This window comes from Callospermophilus lateralis, chromosome 15, assembly GCF_048772815.1.
Source record: "Callospermophilus lateralis isolate mCalLat2 chromosome 15, mCalLat2.hap1, whole genome shotgun sequence".
Classification (NCBI taxonomy): Eukaryota; Metazoa; Chordata; class Mammalia; order Rodentia; family Sciuridae; genus Callospermophilus; species Callospermophilus lateralis.
Window position 1 is genome coordinate 32,148,463 of NC_135319.1, and position 27,896 is coordinate 32,176,358.

Sequence of the window (27,896 nt, forward strand, 5' to 3'; positions counted from 1 at the left end):
ACTAGATAAATCTAAATCTTTTTCTAAATCTTCATGACTTTGCTACTTTCACTGCCAAGTCACTGTAGGTGTCATTGAATACAGTCCTTTTTTTGGCTATTTTTAACTTTAGACAGAGACAACCCAAGAGCTAGCTGAGCTGAAGGGGCTGCTTATCACTAGGTTTGGGTCATTCGGTTTGGGTATGGAGTTTTTATCTTGCCTTGGTGGCCCCCTCCTGCTAGTGTTGGTCACATTTGCCAGTTTGTTTAGTAGTTTAATGTCTTATGTGTTTTTTTTAAAGCTTTAATATTGATACATTGCCAAGTTTTAGTGAAAATCACAGTTTGTTGAGTAAACTTCAAAGGATTTTATTTGTGGAAATGTATGACTCAACTGGTCCATAATCAACGTCTTTGCTCAGTTCATTGTTGATTGTGTGGAATTTGTGCAAAAAGAAAAGGTTAAAAAGGTATTATAGAAGGTGTCTTATATTTAACTGTGAAATTTGAGTTGGTGAAAAAAGAATTTAAATTTTAATACTTGTTATTTCTTTGAGGGCAGAGAGAATTTCTTTGGGTTTTGAATTCTTTACCTAGCATATCAGATTTATAGTAGGTACTTGTCAAAATGTGCCAAATGGCAGGTATGATACTTAAGTGATTGATCTTCCACACTTCTTGGGTCTTTAATCATTTTAACATGGGACGTGAGCACACACAAGTGCACACTTACACTTCCCTGCTGCGTTGTTGCCAGCAGGCCTTTGGGTTACCGTGGTCTTCTAGACTTTGATTGCCAGAAGTTCTTGTCCAAGGTCCTTTCTTATCTTGGCCAGGAGCTGGCTCCTCCATTTAACTCCAGGTTCACTTTACACCTGAATCAGAGTTCTATTTGAGTTTTGCCCCTGGATCCAGGCAGTCTGAGGCAGTTGCAGCAAGAAGGTGTTGGCTCTTTGTTTCTTCTCTCCTCTTAGATTCCCTACCCTCACCAAAGATGAATGAAATATATCCAGAGTCACAGATTTTTTTTCTTTTTTTTTTTGACATTGGGCAGAGCACTGGGTTTGTCCTGAATTTATAGGTTACCATTTAGATATAAAAATGTTGTTCAAATGTAGTAACCTTTTTATTAATCTCACAGGAAGTTGGTTGTTGGCTGTGATCTTCAGTATCGTTACTACCTCGTTCTCACGTTGTGTTGTTTTTCACTTTGTTTATGTGAATGAAGGAATGAGTTAAAGTAGTACAGAATGGCAGTGAAATCCAAGCAGGGTATATAGTCATTGTGAAGCATAAAACTGAAAGGGCTCTGCAGCAGGCCACATTGGGTGAGCCACCTGTTGGCAAAGCAGCCTTCCGCCTGTTATGGGTTACAGATAGGAAGTGCTTGGAGCACTGGAGCTGATGACTTCCTTCACTGTGTTTGTTCAAATATTCCTTCTCAATGAAAGGGTGAGATCACTTTTGTCTCTGTGAAAATAGAGACTTGTGAGTTTTTTGAATCTTTATGTAACTTAAAGCTGTGCAATTGATGGGAATTTGTGTTTTTATTGTTTATCAACTTTGCATCCTGATGAGACCCTGTGCTTTGGGAGAGCAGGGTGTCCTGTTTACCTTCGTACTCTCCTACCTGATACCCAAGAGTTTTTGAATACATAAATTGAAAAGAGAAAGTATTTTAAATGTATACATTTTTATTTACAGCTGCAGCTGAAGGAAAAGGCAGAAGTGGGGAAGACTTTTTTCAGAAGGTAAGTTGTGTTTTATTCTTACCTTGGGGATAAGTAAGGGGACATGTCCCCATCTCGGTAGCTGATCTGGACAGCCCTGAAAGATCCCCTTCCCTGTGAAGGAGAATGGGTTTGGATAATTTAGCCAAAAATAGTGCAAGCAGGGTAAGGGAGGGATGATGTATGGAACCTGATCGTTCTAAGAAGGCTCCTTCTGGGGCAAATCCAATGAAGGTTTTGTTTGAAAGCAAGAAGTCAGTGAGGCCATCCAGATCAATTTCTCACACAAAAAGTCAGCAGTGTTGTCCTGATTATCTGCTTTTGTTGCTATCTTATTTCCTCCTTCCCTAAACAACATTTTTTTGATTTGGAAGACAAAGAGGAATCCCTAGCAGCTTGCCTTACTTATGGGCAGGAAACTGTAATCAATAAAAGATACTTGCTCATGACTGGTCACTACGTTCATTCTGTTCCTGCTGTCCCCTGAAAGTTCAGATCTTCAATGAAACCAGTTGGGCCAGCCACATGTTGCAAGGGAAAATGAGAGCTAGAGCTATTTGAAAAACGATTATAAGAAATTATGAATGGTAGTTGATGATTTCTAGCACTCTTTCTCAAAATGAGTGTTTCATACAAAGAAATGATGCCTATCCTTTTGAAAAGGTTGACTTGAGTTCATATTCTTCTTACTTTTATTCATTTGGGTATATGGTATTTGTGTCCTTGTGTTGGAACCTAGAAGGTATGTCCATGCAGGTATTCTGGAAGGGATGCAAATTCTGAAGATGAGCCTAAATAGCACTTGAGAAAGCCATCAGCCCTTTGTAAAACACCTATGTGGAAGCACCACAGGTGCCTGTTTTTACAAATGTCTTTTTTTTCCCTGCCTTCTGTGAGATATCTTTTTTTTTTTGGGGGGGGGTCAACTTCATCATTTATCTACATTTTCTTCCAAGAGTATTAAAAACAAATATTGTCAGAGCTGATGCTTATATTGCCATTTCTTGGTTTTAAAAGTATTTATTTACTGCCTGCTGTGTGCTACACACTGGAGAGACCAAAATGAGCCAAGCACAGTTCCTGCTCTGATGGAACATGAGGTGTCTGGTGATAGAGACACATAAATAGACAGTAGAATAATCTGTGGCTTTTCAGAGAGGGATCAGCACTTGCCTGGGATTTTGGAAGATTAGCAAGGGCCTCTTCATGTCTTTTCAGAAGAGTAGAAGTTAACCAGGTGAAGAGAGAGGTTTGGGTGGATTGGAAAGGGCATTCTAGGCAAAGAAGCAGAATGTAGGGAGGTTCTGAGGTGGATGAGTTCATGCGGCACTACCCTTCAGACATTTGACTGGCACACTACATGTGCGGGTTTATGGTGCTAGGTCGGGGTGGGGGTAGGCTGTGCTGTATGATGAAGTAAGTGCCTTCTTTGAAGGGGAAGATCTTTCCTAAAGGAATTTAAATTAAAAAAAAAATTAGTAGTGCTGTTGGCCACATAGGATATGCCAGAATATCAGATTCCTACTCCTTCTTTAGGCACACGCAGCTGAAGTTCATGTACTGTGCTTGGAACCCCTGGCATGGCATTATCAGACAGTGGTTAGTGTCCACCTTACCTTCAGTACCTGGGCGTTTAGCTGGGGCAGGCTTGGCAGCAAAGGTAAGACAAGACAGATGGCAGGAATCATAGGTTTGCCTCTGGTTGGTGAATAGACAATATAATATTTTCTGTGGAAAGGGTTTTCTCTTTGTTCTTTTTAAACTCACCAATAGATATAAAAAGTGTACCATTCAGCTTCGTGTGCTTCAGACATTTTCAAAGTTGAATCAAAATCTGTTAGATATGGTCATAAAGGACTCTTATTCTTCGAAGATTTTCTAGTATTTATCACCCTTTGTGGAGCCACATAGACATTCCAGCAGTTCAAGTGGAAACACATGTTTGAATCCAGCAACATAATGTGCCTCCCATGAACTACGAGTTGGACACATGGATTCTATTCACGGTCACAGGTTGGTGAGTTCTGTGAATAAACTGGAGTAATTTTTATCTTCTCATTTTCTTCTTTAGTTCAGTGGGAAGTATCTTCTTGATAGACAGGTGTCCATATAACATTTGTATACTCACCTGGAAAAAAACCTGTAGCTTAATAAAGCTGGAAGCAACTCAGATTCCAGAAGTGTAATCTGATGTTCTGACCAGACAGACTGGACATCATGGTTCACCTGTGTTCAAGCGAAGTAGTGGAGAAGAGTTGAGTTGGAACTGTGGCATCGTCACATGGTTTCATATGATAGCATTTTGGGAAACATATAAGATATAGGCCATATTGATGCTCATTAGCATCTTTGAAGAAATTTATTTATCCTCCCAGAGTAATGCAAATATGAAGGATCTAAACATTTATTATTGGAATGCTTTTTGCTTTTGACTCTGGGGTGTGTATAACAAAAATTAAAACCTCTGTGTACCTGGATGTCAAGTTCTGCACCTTAATGATTTTAAAAATTTCTTCAGCTCTGGAAGGCTCCTTACCCTGTTTCATAGTGTCTCTTTCTAAGGTAGAGATTGGAGGATGGTCAGATTTTATATATTATTTTGTTGTTTTTTTTTGTATCATAAAACATATGTAAAATCATATCAGCATAATTATACTAATTAAAGTATGCTAAATTCAATTAGAATAATTATTCTCATTTAAGTTTTCAAATAGAAAAAAAATTAAATCTATCATTCAGAATAAACATTTGTAGATTTCCATAATTTGATTGTCAAATATATTATCTTAAATTTAGAGCTATAATATAAGTGATTGTTCAGTTTTCTATTCCTGGAACTTCTCCCAAAGAGTTAAAATTACTGTTTCTTACAGAGATTTATCCCCATTTCTACACACCATTTCACCGACAGGCTACCCCTGACACTCTATTAGAGTAAAAGGATAATAAATAAGGTGGTGTAGACAAGAAACCCAACAACATAATGACCTGAAGAACAGTCTTTTTTTTTTTTTTTTAAACTGTCATGTAACATTCTAAGAGGAATTCCATCTTCGTGGTATCTTTGTCCCCTGCTTTCAGTTACAGAGGCCCATGTTCCTTCTGTGATGGGTCAGGACTATTCCTTATGGAATGGCCTTTGTCTCTGTGTCTGATGCGAGTTCACTTCACATCCAGATGTGAGCAGGTGAGAGGAGGAGAGAGCAGAGGGGAGGCACGCCATGGTCCTAAGCCAAGGCTTGGGAATGGCAGGTGTTACTTCCTCTCACATTCTGTTAGAGAAAACTTAGTTAACTAGCTGCAGAAGTGAGAGGGAAGGAGGGCCTGGGGCATCTGGAGAAATGGATTTGATATGCACTGTTCACCAAATGCCAGCCTGTTAAGAAAAAAATATGGAGTCTCAGTGTAAATGTGTTTGTGTGGTAGGTACACTTTGAAACTTTTTGTCTTAGTTTATTAGGGCTGCAATGCCACAAACTGTCTTACCCATAGAAATGTATTGTCCCATAGTTCTGGAGGCTGTAAGTCCAAGGTCAAGGTGATACTGTATAAAGGCTATGAGAGAGAATTTGTTCCATGCCTCTCCAGTGATGAGTTGCTGGTAATCTTTGGTGTTTCTTGGCTTACAGAAGCTTCACCCAGATCTCTGCCTTCATCTCATTCTCTCTGTGTGTATATCTTTGTCCAAATTTCCTCTGTAAGGATATAGTTCATGTTGGATTAGGGGGTCCACCCTACTTTGCTATAGTCTTATTCTTATTACATCTACCCTGATTTGCTTGCCAAGTAAAGTCACATTTTGAGGCCGCAGGGATTAGGACTTTAGCATATGAATTTTTGGAGGACATAATTCAATCAATATCTCATTTTAATGGAGGAAATAATTGTGTAGAAAATTACTATAATTAGAAAAATTTACTAAAACTGTAAATTTTATTTATCACATTTGACTATTCAGTTTAATCTGTAGATTTTAACTCCCTAGTTATTTATACTAAGTTTTTTCTTATTATTATAATTTCATCCTTTCTTTCCTCCGACCACCTTTGTATTGAACCCAAGGGTTGTCTACCTCTAAGCTACATCCCCAGCCCTTTTTATTTTTTTATTTTGACACAGGATCTTGTTAAATGGTTGAGCCTGACCTTTGAACTTCTGTCTCAGCCTTCTGAGTTGCTGGGATTATAGTTGTGTACCACCATGCCTGGCTTGTTACATGTTATTTCTAAATTGTATAGAATGAATAGATAATAGACACAAGAACGAGAACTGTTCATGCACTCACAGTCTTTTGTCTTGTACAAAAATAAGTATATTAATGTGATTTTAAAAATATTTCCTGATTGGTTGATGGGATTACAGATTTGCATTGGATACATCCCAAATGTGTGTGGGGATGGGGGAGGGAAGAGAAGAGTAGGAGACAATTTTATAAAATTCTTCAGTAATTGTACTTTTTATTCTTTGGTTCTGTCTACATAAAGAGGGGATTGGATGCAAGTTTATTAATGCTCTCTCTAGTTCTTTGTCCATGTTTAATGGTAACTTATCTAATTGAGACACATGGAAACCATCTTCCAGGTTTTCTGTGGTTTTTGGGCAGTCGTTCATGGCTTACTCACTGTCTGTCCTGTTTCCTTTTTAATCACTTCTTTTTTTTTCCCGTCTTGTGAAAGTGATTATGATGAGATCTTGGAGGGGAAAATGTGTTACAGTATATTAGGTAGGGACGGGCACAGTGATTGTATTACTAGTGTGACTCATCAAAGAAAATGCTTTGGGAATCAGCCATACTGATGGCTGAAGAAGACAAAATCCAGTCAGCATTGTAATTGGTGAAAGCCAGGTTTTCCTTTGCACTGGGTCGTGTCGAGTATTTTTCCCCAAAGTACACATCCCCATATTTTATTTTATTTTATTTTTTTAATTCTTTTTTTTGATATTGAAGAACCTTTATTTTATTCATTTATTTATATGTGGTGCTAAGAATTGAACTCAGTGCCTCACACATGGTACACAAATGCTCTACCACTAAGCCACAACCCCAGCCCATACATCACATATTTTAAATGAAGGAATATATTATACTCTTAGAAATATATTGGATAGGGCTGGGGATGTGGCTCAAGCGGTAGCATGCTCGCCTGGCATGCGTGTGGCCCGGGGTTCGATCCTCAGCACCACATACAAACATGTTGTGTCCGCCGAAAACTAAAAAATAAATATTAAAAAAATTCTCTCTCTCTCTTAAAAAAAAGAAATATATTGGATATTTATTTGAAAAACTTACCTATAAATTATGCCTTGTCACAAGAGCTAATGGAATGGCTAAAATAAACAAGATAATGTTCTGTAGCTTACATGGTATATTTTTATTGCTTTTAAACTCTGTTTTTAAGCAAGCAGACTGCTGTTGGCGTTTTGAGACTAGAAAGTGGCAAGTGTTACTTTTCAAGGGAAAACTGCTGTGAGGAAAGTTTGATTCTCTCTCTACCTCAAAATGAGTATAATTGGGTGGTCTTAGCTGAGGAACACTTCAGTCATTTTATGGGGGGTGAGTGCAGAGGCAATAAAATTACTTCTACTTTCCCCACTGACCATTATATTGTATGTGTTGAATGTATGCTATTCTTGTAGTAATAGAAGTGAATTTTGGTTTAATTATCATTATTGTTTGGATATGAGGTATCCCCTAAAAGTTCCTGTTAATGCAGGACTATTCAGGGGTAAATGATTGGATTATGAGAGCTATGACCTCATCAGGCCATCCTAGGTCAAGTGGATTGACTGGATAGGTGAGGTGTGGTTGGAGGAGGCAAGTCCCTGAGGACATGCCCTGGAAGGAATGTTCTTCCTGTGGCCCCTTCCCCATCCCCACCTCCCCCTGCTTCCTGACCCTGCCCAGAGCTGACCTTACCTCTGCTGGATCCTTCCTCCTTGATGTGCTGCCTCACCTTAGGCCCAGAGCAATGGAGTCAACCATCTGTGGACTGAGACCTCTGACTGAGACTGTCGGCCCCCCAAAAAACTTTCCTTCCTCTAAGTTGTTCTTGTCAGATGTTTTGGTCACAGTGACAAAAATGCTAATGAAAACAATTATTTAAAATTGAGTTAAATTAACTGTAGCCCATGAATGTATGTTTCTCACACTGAGTCTTTATGCTTAAACATTAAAAAATCAAAATAAATTTAAATAAGGACATGTGAAAGCTTTAAGTTTGTTTCAATAAGCGATACCTTTACATGGTTCACATTTACAAAAGGGTATACAGTAAAGACTAATGTCACTGTGGTTTCAGGTGTGCTGAGAATACTTTGAGAATTATAATATTGGTCCTAAATTTAATTAAAGATTATCACAAATGGATATCATTACTAATGGATACTTAAGCCCACAAGCTAATGCGCAGGGACACTGGGCTCTTACTACTTGTCATGGAATGGTTATGGTCCTCAGGATGTTGCAGTGAAAGAATTTGTGATCAGGTTCTCATACCATTGCATAATAGGGGGCAACTGACTACTTAAGAGACTTAGAAAAAAGGAACCCAATAGGGAAGTGGCCAGTGCCTCCTTAAGGGATTCTTCTTCCTGCCAAAGAGGGTGTAAACCACCTGAGAAATTAATGTCTAGAATAATTAGCAAAGAACAAAAGACAAAGAGCCAGAAAGGATAGTTTTAAAGACGGACCCCTGACAGGTCCAGTCTATACAGGAGCTGGAGCTAGACAGTTAGAAAATGGTTCCCATGGTTTATTTAAGGGGATACATCAAAGGCAGGGATAAAGTTTGAAGGGTAGGAGTCTTGCTTCCTGATGTCTTACAGTCAACAGATTGATTGGCATCTTGGTGTAGGCCACACCCATCTTAGAAGGGCTGTGTGGCTACAGCAGGTCATCCCATCTCTGGTGCTGTGTGGGACTTGGGGCAGAGCTTGAACAGGACTCACAATGTCTCTGGGCAGTCAACCAGAGGAAATGTCCATTGGAAGTTTCCAGACACCAGATTTCCCTATTCAATTAGGCTGCTTTGCAAGACAGTCCACACATAGCCCAAGAATGGCTCGCAACAGAACTCCACCCCCAAAGGCTGTCAGATCATCTTTAAATTTTTTTTTTTTTTTAGTTTCAGTTAGACACAATACCTTTATTTTATTTTATTTATTTTTATGTGGTGCTGAGGATCAATCCAGCATCTCGCACATGCTAGGTGAGTGCTCTACCGCCGAGCCACAACCCCAGCGCACCCCCCCCCCCCATGTCAGATCATCTTTTGTAAAGTTGTTAAGGATGCAGTTTGGTTTTATTTTTGTATCTTACTATCTGCTATCTGGTATTGAGAGTTTAAATGTGGGTTAGTGAGAAAAGATTAAGAAAATGATGAAGTGACATGCTCGTCGTCCATTCTTGTGGTCCTCTAAATCCTGTGCTTCTGTCCCTTGTACATTTGAGCACAGGACGCTTGGGTACTGAATCCATATTCTCATAGCATGTCATAAAGTCACCTGCATTGAGTTGAACTGGAGTGGCGTGTTCTTGGCTTTTATTTTGGCAGTCATTTCGTGCAACTACTTTATGGAAACCACATTTACTATTTTTTTATTCTTTCTGGAAACATGAAAGCAGGAAATGTCACTGAGATTCTTTTAAAGTGTATGTTTTAATGGTAGTGATTGTAATCTAATTGCTAGCATGACTTTTTAAAAAGTGAATCATAATAATCTTAAATCAACCTTTCATGAAAGCTTAGTTGTTATTGATTAAAATGATTTCTCTTCTTGAAACCACACTCAAAACTTTGGATTATATAGGAAATTAAATTGAATTCATAAAGTAGGATTTTTTAAAAAAGTTACAAGGCAGGACCTGATTACTGACTTGAAGTGTATGTTAAGGAATTTATTGGTGTTAGTTTAAAAGGCTTGTATGTTATTTTGTAAAATGCTGTCTTTATATGGATTAAAAGCCTACCTTAATTCCTGAAGTTGTCTGAGTTAATTGAAAGATCTTGAGATACAAACTTATTTATGGTTGATATTAAGACTTTAGAACTACTTCCACATTATACAGATGAACCAAAATTATATTAATTGTGATAATATGCAACTGTAAACATTTTTGCATTGGTCAGAGCCATTTTGAAGATAGTGGCAGTAATTATTTAAAGAAGGATTAAGTTTGGTTAGTTTTGATAACAAGAGCTTTGCATTTGCTTTGAGAGTCTCATGTGGGTGTGTATATATTCATGTCTTTTCATTGTCATAATTCAAAATGGTTTATATCGTAGGCCTATGATAAATTCTGACTGTACACACATTGTGCCGCAGACTGGCTGGGCACAATTCAGGAGCCACTTGTCAAAAGAAACTAACTTTATTTTTAGAACCACATACGCCAAACAAAACAGCTCCTCAGGAAAAAGCCCTCAGAGCCCAACTGCCACCACTGGCTTCCCACAAGCCATACCCCCCAACCTAGCCTCTTTCTCCCACAATCCTCCTGCTCTTGAGGCCGATTGGCTGGGTCGCATGGGCGGAGCCAAAAAAGTCCCCCAATGAGCAGCTCCGTGGTCTGAAAGGGCAGGGAAACAGCCCAATGAGCATCACCGCAGAGGAGCCAATCAGCTAGATGTTACTGGGGCCGCTGTGAGCCAATCATCAGCCGGCAGTCTGGAAGTTTGCTGGCAGCTGGAAGTTTGCTGGGGCCCCTTCCGCTGTGGCTCTCAACACATTGAACATTATTAGAGATGTATCTAAGACCAATGTATAAAGATATTCATTGTGGCAATATTGTAAGTAATCAAAATTAAATAACCTGTGCTCAAATTATAAATGTTTGAAATAAGGCATATGCAAACATTGGATTACTTGTTATGTAGTCATTAAAATCATACTTTTTTGGTAAGTATTTAAAAACTTGGGAAATTGATTACTATAAATACAAAAATGAGGACAAAAAGCATATATAAATATCTTGACATTAAATTTTTTTTAATAATATATATTTTGTAAGTTGTAGATAGACATGATATCTTTATTTTTATTTATTTATTTTTATGTGATGCTGAGGATTGAACCCAGGGCCCCATGCATGTGAGCAAGAGCTCTACCACTGAGCTACAACCCCAGCCCTTGACATGAAATTCTGTTATAATGCCAGAATGCTAACACTGGTGTCTCAATGATGAGATTGTGGTTTTTTTTTTTTCCCTTTGTATTTTCCTACAATTAATCTCAGGATTAACAACTATTACCTTATGCAGAAAAATAGATAATAATGGCTAAAATAGCTTGAGTTTGCCCAGGGATTCATAAATTGTTTCCAGTTTATAGAGCTTTTCATGTTGAAAGAAGACCAGGAAGCCAACTTTCCCTCCAGTACTGAAGTTCCATCTGTATCACCTACAACAGTTAAAAAACAGAATTAGTCTCACATGTATACAAAAAACAGATTTTTGGGGAGGGTACTGGGGATGAACTCAGGGGCTCTAGACCTCCAAACCACATCCTCAGCCCTATTTTGTATTTTATTTAGAGATAGGGTCTCACCAAGTTGCTTAGCGCCTCCTTTTTCTTTGTTTTGCTGAGGCTGGCTTTGAACTCACCATCCTCCTGCCTCAGCCTTCCGAACCACTGAGATTACAGGCATGTGTTACCGCCCCAAGCTCAAAAATAGATTTTTTTAAGGCAGTGCCAATTTTTAGGATTCTTCCTTACTTTCCTCCATCCATTTGCCCTAAACAGTTTGAAGATGGTTTTTATATCACACCATACCTGCTTCTCTTCAGATGAAAGGTGCTCAATTTTTAATTTTTCATATGACTTATTGGACCTCTCACCAATTTGTTCACTTTCAGTAGCAAGATCAGTGTCCCATTTTAAATATGGCAACAGTATTTGGGCACAATAGTTTAGAAATAGCCTGACCAGTACAATTATAGTAAACCTGGAAAATCCACACTATGGATGTGATGTCAAACTCCCTAAAAAGTATATGAGTTTATGGCATTGTTGAATTGGTTACAGACATGAAGAATTTATATTCCTTGACATTCTTCACCAATTGAAGGTGAAAGGTTGGTGCCAGTGTTATTGCTAGGTACATGACATAAAATGAAGATATTTTCTGATTTCACACTGGCAGATAGCATGTGAGCTATACCTATAGAGGCCTCTGTCTCTCTCTCAGGGCTCTTGACCTACATTTAGCTTGGAGACTAAATGGTAGTTGTGGTGATTGAGATATGAAAGTTGGAAAGCATCAGTCTTGAAGAGTTTATCTGGTTTGACTGGCTTGACAGAACTCCTATATGATTTTCTTTCTTCATTCTGGACTGCACGGGTTATCTGGGGAAAACGACTCAGCCACAGTGACAGTTCAAAACGTCATGGGATTGGTTTCATGCCTTTAGTCTGACCCAGGTGGCACTTAGTAAAGAATATAAGACTTGCTGATTTAAAGTGGGTTCACAGAAGAATCGATACACTTTAAAGATGGATTGACATTGTCTCTTTATTCTCAACAATGATGTTATCATCTAATAGCGTTGGATTTATTTTTTTTTTCAAGGTTAGACTGCTAATTAGTGGAATCTGGTACTTGAACAGTGTTTTTTGACTTTGTGCTTGACTGTGGTATTTTTTTTTTATATTTTTATATTTTGTTTAAACAGCCAGATTTCAAGATAAGATTGGTCAGTCTGAAGTTCATTCCTCTGATATTTTTCTTTTGTTTGTTCTATGTCAGAGACTTACAGTAATGATTGTTGTCATTCCATGAATTGGTTCTTTCTTCAAATTATGGAGTTTGGTTTTACAAATGATCTTTGCTTGATGTGCTTAATATGTTTTCATTGTGTGTGTGTGTGTGTGTGTGTGTGTGTGTAGATAGATAATATATATTGTTTTAGAATCTGTTCTTTGGCTAGTTCAATGCTCTTACCTGGCTTTTGTCTCTAAGTAGTATTTTTTAGTTTATGTACTTAATGGTTTATGTGGTTTCTGATTGCACTTCCTGCAAGAAGGCAGAGAGGAGCAAACCTTGCTTTTCGAAGACCTGATTCTGTTTTAAGTCTTCCAGCCTCAGCTGATGGTGGGCATCAGAGCCAGCAGTGAACCCTCTGTAGATAGTGGACTAAACCTGTGTGTGGTAGTCTCTAGAAACTCAATTGAGCCAAACTTGTCTGTAGCTCAGTTAAGTTGTATCTTTAAAAGACTATTGCTCTTTAGATAAATTTTAAGACATTTTTCTTAAACCTGTCATTTAAAATATTTATGTAACAGCAATACCACAGCACATTTTAAAGCATTAACTATGCTGTGCTCGATGAGCCTCTGAATATGACATGTATTATGTAAGAATAATATTCTTATTCAAGGCATGCTTCTTTTTGCAAGTCAATTGCTAGCATTATTCAAAGAATAATGGGGTCTTGGTTATTAATATCCTAGGTGGGAAAAGCAAGTACTGTCTTTGTTTTCAAAAAAGGTTTTCTCATGGGCTTTTATCTTACATGTCAGAATTTCCTCCTCCTCCTTGGCAATTGGCATTAATATTGTTTTTGTCAATATTTTATTTTTTTTGTGGAAAGTTTTTAGCCGGCCAACATGCAGAGAGGTCAGTACAGCATATAAACATATTCTGTTTTTCTTAATAATGGTTAAGGGGAACACTTTGTTACTTTATGCTTCTCTAAGTAACTCGATCCTTGAATTAAATTATTAAATATCCTGAATGTTACTTTCTCATTTTTTTAAATGTTTAGCAGTTGTGGCTTTTCCAAAACTAGGTTTTTTTTTTTCCATTTTTTAAAAAATTATTTCTTTGGATTTAAATTTCTTCCTGAAAAGAGCAATCGTTTGGCATTTTAAGTGATAGAAAAATAAATAAATTTCATTACCTTCCTTTCTTTCTTTCTCTCTTTCTGAAATCAAAGTGGTCTAGAAATATGTATGTCTTTCCTTCATTTACATTGACTACTTTTAGGACTTTGGTCATCTCAGTCATTCAGATTTCTGCTTCCTGGTGTCAAAGTAATGATAGGTGGGGAATGAGGAAAATTTAGCTGGAGGTGAAACTGATTGCAGACAGAATATAGAGCTTCTGGCTTTCCTCCTTGGGTTTCTTTCTTCACCATCAGTTACTTTTTTGACTGCAGAAAAAATGAAGAAAAGCTCATTGCCTATTTGCTCTGGAGTTACTGGGAAATCTTCATCCCCTGTGAATAAGAAAACTTAAAATAGAACTCTTTCCTGTTTGCCCCCTTCCCACCAGAGATTTTGCAGACAGTGGTCCAAATTCGTGTGTAAGTCAGTAGGAAGGAGGCACTGTTTGAGAAGTGTCTTCCCCAGATCTGCAGGTTTGGCAAGCCCTAGCTTTTTTTTTTTTTTTTTTTGACTTCAGCTAGTATATTGAGAGGGAGGTATGAGCAAAATTGAGGAAATGTTTTTTTTTTAGTACTTAATGGGAACATGGATATGTGTGTCTTCTCATTTGAGTATCACTTCACTTTGTTATCCTTTTCATCTGTTAACAGTATGACCAAGTTCCCTCATCATCAGTGAATCCAAAAACTCTTCTGCTTTTTCTACATTCCTTAGGATACTAAATAAGAGGTAATTTTAGCTTTCAAAGAGCTTCAGTCTGAAGCTCTGAAAAGAAGGGGTTAGACTGAATTGATTTCTTGCAGATTTCACAGAGGTACCAAGGACACCATTCATGAGACATTCACTCTCTCTCCCCTGAGCCAGCCTCTGTGCCAGGAATAGGACTGTAGAGTGGATACTAGGGGTGAAATGGAGGGAAGCTCTACCACTGAGCTACATCCATAGCCCTTTTGATTTTATTGGGAAACAGGGTCTCACTAAGTTGCCTAGGCTTGCCTAGAACTTACAATCCTTCTGCCTCAGCCTCTGGAGTAGGTGGGATTATAGGCATGGGTCACGAAGCCTGGCTAAGGTTAACTTTTAATGATGTTTTGAAAATTGGCTTTCAACTATTATGATACCTTCATTATATTTTGGACAGTAGAATTGCCAAGTTCAGAATGATGGCTACAAAATAAATAATTACCATCATTTAGCTAAGTCCTGAACTTTTTGTGATATGTAGCTTTTAAAAATGTATTTTCCAGGAAAACAGTTGAAAATTTTGGCTTTGCATTTTCCTTCTGGCTGTGTCTTGTGGAACTTAAACTAAAACTTCTGAGAACTGGATATAAATGATTCAAATTTGGCAAGTAATAGAAATTTTGGTTCTATCTGTATAAAATTAAAGAATCTCTTTAAAGAATCATTGGCTATCAATTCAGCATACTCTAGTATTAGCATAAAACCACCAGTATAATGTTGTACAAATAAAAAGAAGAGAAGGCCAAGAATATTTGAGATCCAGTATCATATGCAGAATAAATATAGCCAATTCTCAATTTTTCATGGGTGGATTGTTCTAGATGAATTGTTAACTGGAATTCATGTCCTCTTTCCTATTTCTCCATTTCCATCATTAACCATTTTTTTTTTAGCAAGGATAAACTCCAAAGCAGTGTACTTAACCCCTGAGTACAGGTTTGTCTGAGAAACTTTTAACTTTTGATTTCTGAATTAGAGATTCTGATTTCATTGTTCTGGAAGTAAATTCTAGGCATTAATATTTTTTCAGAAGCTTACCAGGTGATTTTAATATGTAGCAAAGGTTAGTAATAACTATTACAGAATGTGAATAAGTGTAAAGAGAAATTGTATGTTCATGTGGATTTCCAGTGCTGATAAAAGTGGAAGAATTAAGTAGCTATGTATATGTAATTGTAATTTATTTGTTTATTTTTGTTTATGTCTGTCATTTATCTAAGATTTCACTTTCTGTTCAGTTTCATTCTCTTAGAACCAAGTGTTCCATGGCATGATTTCCCAGAAGGTATATTGTGGAACATTCTGCACTATGGTAAAAAATATCATATGAACAAGTACCATGAACAGAAAAGTTTTGAGAAATACTGCCATCATTTACAAAAGTTCTTTACTGAAAAACTGCTTGAAACCTTCAGTGTGCTACTTATTAGAATTTTATGGATTTGTTATAGGAATATATAACATATAGCACTTAGCAATATTATTTGATGATGCGATTTCCCTCTTTAATCAGAACTCCAGTCTACAGATTCAAATAGTCGATGAATCTTTTGGAAATTCCTTTATTTCACCGAGAGCTGCTTATGATGTACTTATACATCAAAGACTCTTAATCCATTATGTCCTAAGCTTTCATTTCTGCTAATATTTCAAGTAGATTGACACAAGTTCATTAAATAGTTTGGAAATTTACACACACACACACACAAACATATTTGTGTGTGTGTGTGTGTGTGTGTGTGTGTATATATATATATATATATATATATCTTTATATAAAAATGTGTTAATCACGTGTATATTTCAGATGCTCTAATTATTCATCTTTTAGTTTTCTCTAACTAAAAACCTCTAAAATCATAATAATTATTTCAAAGTTACTGTTTTTCATTGCACACCTGGGATCATGGGACAAAATGGATTAAGAGGATCCCCAGTGAACTTTTTGATAGGGGTAAAGGTATAAATCATTTTCAGAGTATACAGTTCTTTCTTAAAACACAGTGGTCATCATTTTATATCTAAGCTCAGAATATCTTGGTCATCTTTCCATTGCCTTACAGGTAAAGCTAGATGTCCACCAGTGGCATTGGACATTCATAGGGAGTCTGGTTCCTTCCTATTTATCTAACTTTGTCTCCTGCTGCTCCTTAGCCCAGGACTCCTTGCATCATACACTGATATCCACAAAACATGATCATTCTTGATTCTAATGGCTATAGATGAAAATAATCTCCCCAATTAGAAAGTCTTTTTTTTCCCCATCTTAATCTCTGATCTTCTTCAATAATTGTGTAACTCAAAATCCACCATTCTTTGTAGCATTCTGAACTGGCCCAGTCCATTTTGACAGTCCCCCCACCTCGCTTGTGCCTACCTCCCTTTCTGTTTTAATTTGTTTGGATTTTGTTTAAAAGTCAGTTTTCTGCTGGGCATGATGGCATGCCCCTGGGTTCAATCCCAAGAGCAAAAGAAAAAAAAAAGTAGTTAATTTTCTTATGTTGTTCTGATCTTCCAAGTTGTGTTAATAGTCCAACTAGTTTCTGAAGTCTTAAAGTGAGGATTTGAATATTTTGGCACCTAATACATTGTTGTTTGTGTATGGCTTGGGCTGAGGAGTGTTGCAGAACCCTGATATCTTGGGTCCTTAGGGATTCCCTTGTTCAGAGTACAAACAAGGGAAACCAGACCTAGAGAATTTAAGTGATTTATCCAGGTCATAATATGAATATCCAGTTGTTAACACTGGGGAAGAAACCCAATTCACTCCTCTGTTTACTGCACTGACAATTCACATATTTAAAAAAATTCGTGTACTTTTTTAAGGAGAAAAAAAAAAACTCTCATGTTTGTCCTTTTTCCTTTACCAGGGACACTTAACCACTGAGTCACATCCCCAGACCTTTTTATATTTTATTTTGAGACAGGGTCTTGCCTAGTTACTTAGGGCTTTACTAAATTGCTGAAGCTGGCTTTGAACTTGTGATCCTCCTGCTTCAGCCTTTCTAATCGCTGGGATTACAAGTGTGTACCATGGTACCAGGCTGTCTCTTTTGTTAATGGTAAATTAAATAGTAAATGTTTACATAGTAAATTAAATATTACTTTAAGCAATAAGAGTGCTGTCTGTGTTTCTTTCTAAAACATACCTACAACCATACTATGGTTCATAAGGAGCTATTGTCTGAGATGGGGTCTGGAAAGTGGGTTTTTAAAACTTGGTTGTTCCAGTAGTGAGTACTACTTTCTTTTTTTAAAAAAAAAATTTAAAAATTTTATTTCTTATATACATGACAATAGTGGAATGTATTACAATCATAATTATCCATTCACAGCACAATTTTTCATAACTCTATAGATAAAATATGTTCATGCCAAATTATGCCATTATATATGAGCTCTATTATTATTATTATTATTATTTTTGCATTACAATTCTTAATACACCTTTATACCACAATTTATCATATCTCTGTTTGTATATAAAGTATGTTGACACCAAATTCACATCTTCATACATGTATTTTGTATAATGATGTGTGTGTGAGTACTACTTTCATTCCCCCATATATATTATCTCCTCCCTTCTCTCTGCTGGTTTATGCCATGCCTTCATCGTAAGTTAATCAATGAAAGAGACAAGTAAGCAATATTAGTATTATAAAGAAAGCTGATTGGGAACTTTGAACTCTGGCCTCAAGTCCCAATACAGTCACCAGCTGCAAAACCTTGGGCAAGTCATTTGGCAGCCGAGCAGCTTCTGTTCTCTTACTGACATTGGGGGTAATTCCTCATAGAATTGGTGTTAAAGTCCCTCACAGTAACACACTCAAACGTGCTTTATAAACAATAAAGCATGGAACAGAGATGAGAGAGGATGTAATTAGCCAGAGCAGCCCCTTGCATGTCTGCTTATGCATCTTCAGGTAGAGGCTGCAGGGCTTTTACTGTTGTAGAATGCGGCTCCAACTCCATAGCTACTTGGAGAAAATCACCCCAGTTTTATAATATTTTTGGCAGCTTGTCTCAGTTTAGTGTTGAGTGGTTTTATGTTTTATTTGGACATACTTTTTTTCTTGATTCTTATATGGGGGAAAGATTTCATTCATTGGTCTGTTTTTTATTTAAAAGTGTTTATATATTTTGCATTTTAGAGTAAAAATGTTTTCCTCCTTCCTTCCAGTCTTTTTCCTTCCCTTCTCCTCTCCTCCCCTCATTCCTTTGTTAGTGTTGATAACTTCCCATGTGACAGGTTAGTTTTTCACTATTAGAAATATTATTAATCCTTGGTTTTTAAATCATCAGGAGCTGGTAGATAGATTAAGGCAGAATGGGGTTTACTACCAGTAAAGAATCAGGGAAAACTGAACTTTGATTTTTGGCTGCAAAAATATTTCTGTTTTTCTTGGAAGAATGGAATAAAAAGAAAATCCAAACAACTTATTGTTTTAGGAGCTGTCTCTATGACTTGAGGAACATTTTGTGTCTCTGCTATAAAAATTTGTTGTTTTGATTCTGATGTGCATTGTCCTTTCCTACACATACATTGCTTTCGGCTTGTGGCTTCATACCTCTTTGCTCTGAGGTGATCAAAGTCCTTCAAAGGCAACTCTTTACTTCCCCTTCTGTGGCCCATTGGTCCACTGGTACCAGGAGTGGGAGCCACACATCATTATTGTTTTATGGGCTTTTATTGAGAATTGAATGCAGGACACTGTGCGAGACCTCTGCAAGAACACAGTAATAGTAATTCTGTCAGCTATTGATGGTGAGTAGAGGTGCTTTGCTGGAGGTTAATCTAGGTATCATTGGTGGAACTGAGGAATTAGTACAGGCCTGATGGACTGAAGGTGAAGGGTGACTAAATGCTGTGGTGACACAGGGAAGCCACCAACAGTACAGTAAAGTGAAGAAGGTCTTTGGGGAGGTATTCAAACAGGAAGATACAAGGGTGGATACCAGGACACTAAAATAAAGGATCATGATAGGATGTAGTGGAATGAAGAGGAACAACACAAAAGAATTAGGATAACTTAAAGGTTCTAATATGAAAATGACACATGGCAACATCTAGCGGGAGAGCTGTTGAGGAGGGAAAATGAATATAATTTTAACTAATATATTGACTTTGAAGTTGCAGTAGAGATGTTTAGAGGAACTCATTCAGAGACAGCCTGGCTGAAATTGTGACTTATTAGGAAGTAACTTGCATTTCAGAAATAGGTGATTTATGTAGACTTGTAAGTAAGAATTTTTCTTATTTGTTTCTTTAGTGTTACAGAAAATAACAAGTGAGCTTTATGATAAGTAATTATGGAATGGAAAAAAAAGCCATTTGAAAAAATTGCTAAAAAATGTCAGATGGGAAATGTGGGAATATGTGTATTCTTTTTGAAATGTGGATCTGAATTGGAGGAACTCATGTTATACTTACAGGAAGAAAGCCTCATTTATTTGACTCTTGCCTTCTTTCCTTTCTTCCTGACTTAGGCTCTTTCCCCTCAACTCCTATCCCCTCTTTTTGGTCTGGGTGCCTCTGAGAAGTAGACCAGTGTCTCACTGCAAATATGAGTCAGTATGTGGGTCACCCAGAGTTCACAGACTTGAAAGTTCTCTTATTCCAATGAGTCCATGCATCCCTTCAGTTGCCTCTGGGTTATGTGCCACTGGGAAATGAGTAAGGGGGCCCAGAGACTATTTGTACCAGTAGAGTCATGGTAAGTGTGCAGGGTGGGAGAAAGCAGAGAGGGGGTAATCCTAGTGGTAGCTGTCTTTTCTCATTTTCTGGTTTGCTGTTCTTCAAGGGAGGGACAGAGCCATATGGTCTCTAAGGCTGTGAAATTTTTTTCCTGTCCCTTTCTTTTCTTCCTCCTTTCCTCCCTCCTGCCCTCCCTCTCTCTCTCCTTCCTCTTCTTAAGGTTGACAGATAGATTGAATAGATTTATTGTACACAGCCTGATGTTTTGATGTATGTGTACATTATGAAATGGCTAAATCAAGCTAATTAACATGTATTATCTCATCCTTTTTTTAAAAAAAATGTGGCAAACACTTAAAATCTATTCTGTTAGCAATTTGCAAGTTTACAATACATTGTTATTAACTATAGTGACCATGAGGTACAATAAATCTTAACTTATTCCTATTGTCTAAATTAAATGATATTCTATTGTTTTCATGTACATAAGTAAGATACATATCCAAGTGTTCTCAATAAATCAAAACAGGGTCTTAGTTTTCATTCAGAGTGTTTTTGCTTCATGTGAGATCTTTGTCCCATTGTATATTTGCCCAGGCTATTACTTTCCTAAACTCCATAATGAAGTAGGGCAACAGAAAGATCTTCAGTGATGAACCTACCATTGAAACCAATGGAGGTTAATCTTCTTGAACAACATGTGACACTGAGGAACAGGGTTAGGTGTACCAAGGAGTTCATGTTGGCCCTGAGCTTCATAGGTAGCTCTTGTTAACCAAAACTTGGACATCAATAGTTGTTTTTCTTTAAGCACATGGTGATACTGTTTCGTATTTCCTTTGCCAGTGGAAGCAGTGTTCCATGACTTACGCAGTGTGGCTTAGGAAGGATTGGGTAGGAAAGGGAGCTGAATCTGCACTGTAGTTTTTGTTCTGACTTTACATCATATGCCAGCGCATGTTTAATGAGGACAATCCTGGTAGTGACAACATTCCTTATAGATTTAGTTATTATTTGGATACTGAAAGGTGTTTGTTGTATTAGAAGAAACCAAAGCGGTCGTCAAGTGCTTATACCAAAATGTCTGTCTATAAATGGGGATATCAATCATTCATATTGAAGAAAAATGTATTTTGGCTTCTTTATAGATAAAATTTTGAGGTATTACAAATCAAGTCAGTTTTGAAAGAAATCCTGGACTCTCTTTCCTTTCTTTTTGTTATCCATTAAATCGCTGAGACCAAAGATGTTTTCATATGCAGTTTATAAATATTTGTTCAGTATTAGGGTGATTATTATAGCCAGAAACAAAGAGGAAGTCAATACATATTTTCTGAATGAATAAGTAACATTGTAAATTTTCTCATAAAAATTATTTTGCATCCACCGTTGTATGTAAGATGCTGGGTAGGGCCTTAGAGATACAGAGTGGACATGTTAATTGGAAAAACAGAACTTGTTTTAGTCAGCTTTGTTGCTGTTGTGACTAAAGGACCTGACCGGCACAATAGTAGAGGAGAAAAGGTTTATTTGAGGGTTCATGGTTTCAGAGGTCTTAGTCCATAGAAGGCCGGCTCCAATCCTTAGGGCTGGAGGTCAGATTGCACATCATGGCTGGAGAATGTGGCAGAGGGAGGAAGCTTACATGGTGATCAGGAAGCAGAAAGAAAGGTTTCTACTTGCCAGATACAAATATATATATCCCCAAGTGATGTCCTGATTCCCACTTCCTTCAGTCACACTGTACCACTTTAGTTACCACTCAGTCAAACCCTATCAGGGGATTAATTCACTGATTAGGTTAAGGTAATAACCCAATCGTTTCTCCTCCAAACCTTCCTTCATTGTCTCACATGTGAGCTTTTGGGCTTCACCTCATATCTAAATCATAGTAGAACTCAATATTTTTTAAAAAAAACAGAATAATTTGGGAGGAGGAGGCAAATTTCAGTCATTTGCTTTGAGTTGATAGAAAGCTTTCTAAAGTATTTATATTATTTTAAAAGCAGTTCTTTGCCCTCCCTCTTACCAACTCATTTAAGGAATCTTGCCCATCAGGGATATGATTGTATTTTCTATCAATTGTCTTTATTGAAAGTCTTTTGACAGTTCTTTCAAAACAGTAATTACAACTTCCTTTGAGCTGAGCCTCAGTAGGGATTTGATACACCTTATTTGATGTATTATTCCATTACCTATAATGTCAAGGCAGTTGGTAAATAATTTCTTTTTATAGAGCAACCATCGTCAGAGGTGGAGGAGGGATTTAATCTAAATAGCTGGATCCCCAGGAAATAATTTGGCAAAGCTATCATGTGATGGCTGCAATTAATTATCTGCTCTGTATTGGACTCAGCGTTTTTGTTTGCCTTTTAAATTAGAGCAGCACTTTGAGTATGGTTTAGCTATATTGCCCTTTTTTTTTTTTTTTTTTGCCTGCTGGAATTTTTCTAGGTCTTGTTGCAGATTTAGGGGCAGATGTTGCTCTTCCTGAGGCTAGGGAATGATTTGGCGCCATCTAGGTTCAGTGTTTGTGTGTGTGTGTGTGTGTGTGTGTGTGTGTGTGTGAGAGAGAGAGAGAGAGAGAGAGAGAGAGAGAGAGAGAGAGATTTCATGTTGCTGAATACCTTTTAAGTAGTGACAACAGCTGAACATTTATGCTGGAGTGGTACCTTCATGACTTGAACTATTCAAGTATTGATTAGTCACTGAAGACACTTGCCATTTGTGCTTTTAAGTTCTAATAATCAGTAAAGTTTGTCATTTGTATTTTAGGAAACAGCGTCTGTACTTTGTAAAGAGGGATGATTTGGCTATGTGGCTAATCATACATATAGCAAAAACTTCTCTTAACAAGATTTTTAAAAATTGTGGCAAAATATACATAGCGAAAAATTCAATTTTAACCATTTTTAAGTAGAAAGTCCACGGTGTTAAATACCTTCACACCATTGTTCTACTTCAGGGATTTCTTCTGTGAAGTAGCATCCCACCCACCTTGAGATTCTGACATTTCAAAGGCCACATGTTTACAGGAAAAAAATAATTTAAATTGAATCATAGATACAAAATATTTAGCTTGAAAGACAGATTTTGAAGTTGTGATGATGTTGTTGCAAATTTATAAGTAAGTGTCTCTGGAATAGCCAGTCTCTTAGAGGCCAGGTTTGAACATAAGTGAATCATAGCTGGCACTTAGAATTATTAATTGGTTGGTAGGTGCTGAATGCCTAGAAAGAAGTGTGGAGAGACCTCTGTGTTTTGTGAATAGTGAGATGGGCTCTGTACTTTAGGGGTGGGTGAAAGTGAGCAGCAACTGCTCATGGTGGCTTTTTATCCCCAAGCTGCGCAAGATGCTAGAGGGTGAGAGCTGAACACTGTCATGCGTAGAGCCTAGCCTGGCTTCCCTGAAATGTTTATTCAATCCATGTGTGCTGTATTCCAGGATGCAGAATAGTGACTCTGGTCAGGGAGAGGAGAAGGTCACAGAGGTGAGTTCTAGGCTGACATTATTCCTGGAATATCGTGGAACGTTTCCTGTAATGAGTTCCTAGTGTCTTGAGAACATTTGCAAAACCTTGCCCTGGTGCCCAGCTGTGCAGTCATCATCTCTGTTCCCTTGGTCCAGCCTGTTGTCCTCTGAATTTCCAGTGTTCTCATAGGAAACTGTGACTGACTGCATGGTCTAGCAATCCATTACGAAAATCACCCAAACATCATATATGCCCCTGAAAGTATGGACTGTTCTGCTTTATTATTATTGCATATATATATATATAATTACCTTTATTATATTTTAATACCTCTGTATACCTATGAGGTGTTTTGAATAGGCTTGCAAATGAGGTGTATCTTCTCTCAGACCAGTGAAGGAAGTTTTGTGCTTTCTGACTTTTCAACTAATCATTAATTAAAGGAAAACTGAGTTGAAACTTCTTAGTGTAAACCCGAGGAATTGAAATCTTTGTGGTTGGTTAGTCCTCTGCAGGATTTGTGACAGTGCCACCCTCATATAGGGAGGTGAGCATTTGAGGGAATGATGGTGCTCTTGCTTACGTAAGGAGTTTGTACATCCACTAGTGTTTGGTACATGCAGTGATGCGAAGCGCCCTACTCTGATTACAGAACTCCTTGCTATCTTCTTTCTTTGCATCTAATTTTGTCAAACTTCCCAGGTATTTCCTGAGGCGGTTTCCTCCCTTGTTGTCTATCATCACCTGTCCATCAGAAAAATCTTTTAGTTCCCTCCAAACTTGAGCTTGGTTGAGCAAGGTTGAATACAAAATTCCTGTATTTTTAGAGTGCATCCTGAATAACAGAGTGGTCAAGTTTCACAATACACGATTTTATCCTTTTTTCCAAAGGGGGATTTGAAATGACATTTAGAAATAAAGTCTGAAAATAAATGCAAGAGGAAATTTGCTCTGAAAGATCGTAGGCTTTATTGCTGTAGGAACCTTGGAAAAGCTTCTGTTAATTTCCTAAAGGAGAAAAAGCAGAATGTTCCTAGTAGGATATGCCCTTAGTGGCAACCACCTTGCTAAAATATGGTTGTTTCTTATTACATCTCAGTATAGGAAACTTCTTATTACATCTCAGTATAGTAGCTGCTTCCTATGTGCTAATGTGACTTAAAGCAATTCTGCAAAAGTTAAAAATTTAGATAATCTACCTCAACCATAAGACTATCTCCATGGATGTTATTTCTCCTGGCTGAGTTAGATAAAGTGATTATCTAGCCTGTATTATAAATTTTATTGTTATTAATATTTCTAATGCCAATTATAATCCATAACTACTCTTTCCCACATTACCAATTATGTGTCAGGCATCATACTAAGGCACTCTCTGCAGAAGAGAGCTCTTAATCTTTGCAGAAACCCTGTACTCTTATTCCTCCTATTTTAGAGAAAGAAAACTGGCTCAAATAATTTCCCTGACTTGGCCAGCATCGTGTGGCTACTACCACCCGTGTGCTTGGCCCTGATTCCACCACCTGAGACCAAGAAGTTGTTGTGTAAGGAAGATAGGTTAGCTTTCTGGAGTCAAATATCTAAAACAGCCCAGGCTTTTCTCATATTAGGCTGGATAGCAGATAGCACAGAAATAGACCCCCGCCCAGCTGGGGCCCAGGACGCCTCTGCTTTCTGTTAGCACTGTGTGCCTTGCATGCTTGGTTCGTGGCATTCCACAGCTGGCTCCTTTTAAGACTCCATGGAGCTGTTCATCTAGGGCCACATGAGAATGATTTGAAAAACGAGATAAGAATAAGTATTTTCTTGCTTTGACTTTTAAATATTTGTAAGCTTTGAAAATATAATTGAATTTAATTTGGCTAATGTTGTCAGGAAGGGCAGTCTTAGAAAAAGAAATAGGCTTCTATGTAAATATATTTAAAATCTGATCATAGTTTTTCTGTGTCTTCTGGATGAAAAATTTGAAGTTGAAAGCAATATAGAGATTATCCCTTGTCATTTTCATAGATGAGCATATGTTTAAAGAAATCATTAATATACCTGTATATGCATTTTAAGGTAGAGGCAAGGTTCTTTTAAATATGAATTTTTAATTCTGCTTGATGAACTTCTATTGCTATGTTCACATTCTAAAGGGTCTATGTGAACAAAGAATTTACTTTATGTGAACAGAAAGGACAGTGCTACACCCTGCCATTCACACATCCCCTCTTTTTCTCCTGAACTTTATTGTACCCTTTGTTTCGTAGGTCAAAGCAGGGAAGCTGATGATACATTTTAAAGAGGGAGGGGGCATATGATTAGAACCATATTGGCATTTTGGCTGATATTTATTTTTCCAGGATGAACGTGCTTTCAAAAATTGCCAGGAGTTGCTAGGCAGACTTCAACAAACACAAAGGACATTACCCACGCATCCAACCAGGCTGGTTTTTCAATTTAAATTTTGTGATCCTGGATTGAAATGTAGTCAACTCTATTACTATTTGAACTTGGAATACTGACTGCTTTTGCCAGCAATCCCATTGGCATTCCGAGGCAGTCATGAAGTTGAATTTTTTTTTTCCCCCAGGAGTCTAGTGGACTAACTTTTAGCAAGGGCACACTGTCCAAGATTGCAGGCCAGATCATTTGGACTGCCTCAGAGGTGGACAGAAACTATATAAAGAAAATGACTCCCTCTTGCCAGCAGCAGTTGCGTTTCCATGTGCTGCACTTCTTTCTGATCGCTGGGTTTTCCAGCTGAGTAGATGCTTATTGATTCTTTTTCTTTCCTCTGGCAAGGGAACACAATCCTCAGATATTCAGTTATGGTCAGTGACTTTGGTAGATGAACTTGGAGCAGTGCCAGAGAAATTGAAGAAATACCGTTTTTCTGGATGTGCTCTTTTTTTTTTTTTTAGATATGCAATTTAAAAAAAAAATAGACTATTTATCTAAAGTTTTGTGCATTTACTGGTTTTTTGTTGTTTGCTGATTTAATTTGGTTTGAACTGCCTCTACAGAACAACTTCTATGCTGCTATGATACCATTTACTAATAAGCAGGAAATACAGACTAATTTTGAAGGCTACATTTAAAATGCAGTACCTTTTAAGTGTGTCAGTCACACTGGGGGCAAAATGCTGATAAATGTAATATGCAGTCTTCCAAAATAGAGTAAACATGCACAGTTGATATAATAAGAACATGAAATAAGAAATTTACCCTGATCTGTAATGGGATTGAGTAGCCTATTTATCTGGGCTAGAATTCTCATCATTACAGAATTTGCCATGTTCCCTAGTGAGGTGTGACTATCATATATCCTATTAGAAAGGCTTTAGGGTCTTGCAGGCTGTCTGCCTTATCTCTGTGGATGTTCATAGCATAGAAATGAGGCTGTGGCAGTGACTAGGAAGATGGATTTCCTTCTGCATGTATAACTGTCGTTGCTATTAACCTTTTACTAAGTTGCATGTGCCTGAGACATTTTGACTGAGACTAGCATAGCATCTGTAAGCTTCCTGCATAGAAATTTTTAGAAAATTCACAGCAGAAATGACAGAACAAACCATTTTAGTTTAGGCCACAACAAATTCTTGGGTACATTGCAACAGGTAAGTAGGAAGGTAGGCAGCAGTTGGGAGACATAATGCTCTTCTTGCTAGCTCCTGAAATTATTTTATTAATTAAATACTATAGTCTTTTTCAGGGAGTTTATATACTAGTTTTTAATGAAATAGAAAATAGGTTTTTTTCCCCAATAGGTTAATGTTCCATTTGGTAAAATGGTCTTCCTTTCCTCCTTTTTTTTCTTCTTTTAGTAAAAATAATAAATACTCATGGTAAACAAAGTATAAAAAAGTACACAGTAGAGAATATAGAATGGCCACATTTTCTTCTCAAAGAATTTTAGAAACATCTCTCTAATCATTTTCCTACAGTGCTTATTCTTACATGTGCAAAATTTTGTCAGTCACTTTGAAAACTAGTCTGTGTTCTTGTTTCTAGACATCAACTTTTCTTGTTCACATCTGTGGTTTCACAAAATCCTATTTAGTGACTCTTCAGTTACTTAATCATTGTTGGGTTAAAAATAATAAAATACTTTATTTCATAAGGAAAGTAGCATTAAATATTGACTGCATGTAATAACAATTGAAAAGAGAATATGCCACATTTCTGCTGTAAGCAGTTTAGTTCACAAAGCATTGAGCCTGTATTATTTTGGGAACTAGCATGTCAAAATACCTTTGATGCTTTGGAGAGTCAGAAATCCTTGGCCTTTAGAAATTGGAAGAACTTAAATATAATTCATGAGTTTAGGAAGTAATGTAATACCATAAAATTGTACTTATCTGGAATACAAGAAAATAAATCCTAGTGGTTATAGTATCAAAAA

The 27,896-nt window shown here is 37.2% G+C and overlaps 1 protein-coding gene across 2 annotated transcripts in view; it reads left to right on the forward strand.

Annotated features, from left to right (window-relative positions):
- Bicc1 (BicC family RNA binding protein 1) overlaps positions 1 to 27,896 on the forward strand; it is a 274,950-nt gene that overhangs the window by 97,520 nt on the left and 149,534 nt on the right. For both annotated transcript variants that reach the window (XM_076834425.1, XM_076834426.1), the window contains exon 2: positions 1,686 to 1,732. In XM_076834425.1, coding sequence (XP_076690540.1) covers positions 1,686 to 1,732 — 47 coding nt within the window. The remainder of the gene's footprint in view (positions 1 to 1,685; positions 1,733 to 27,896) is intronic.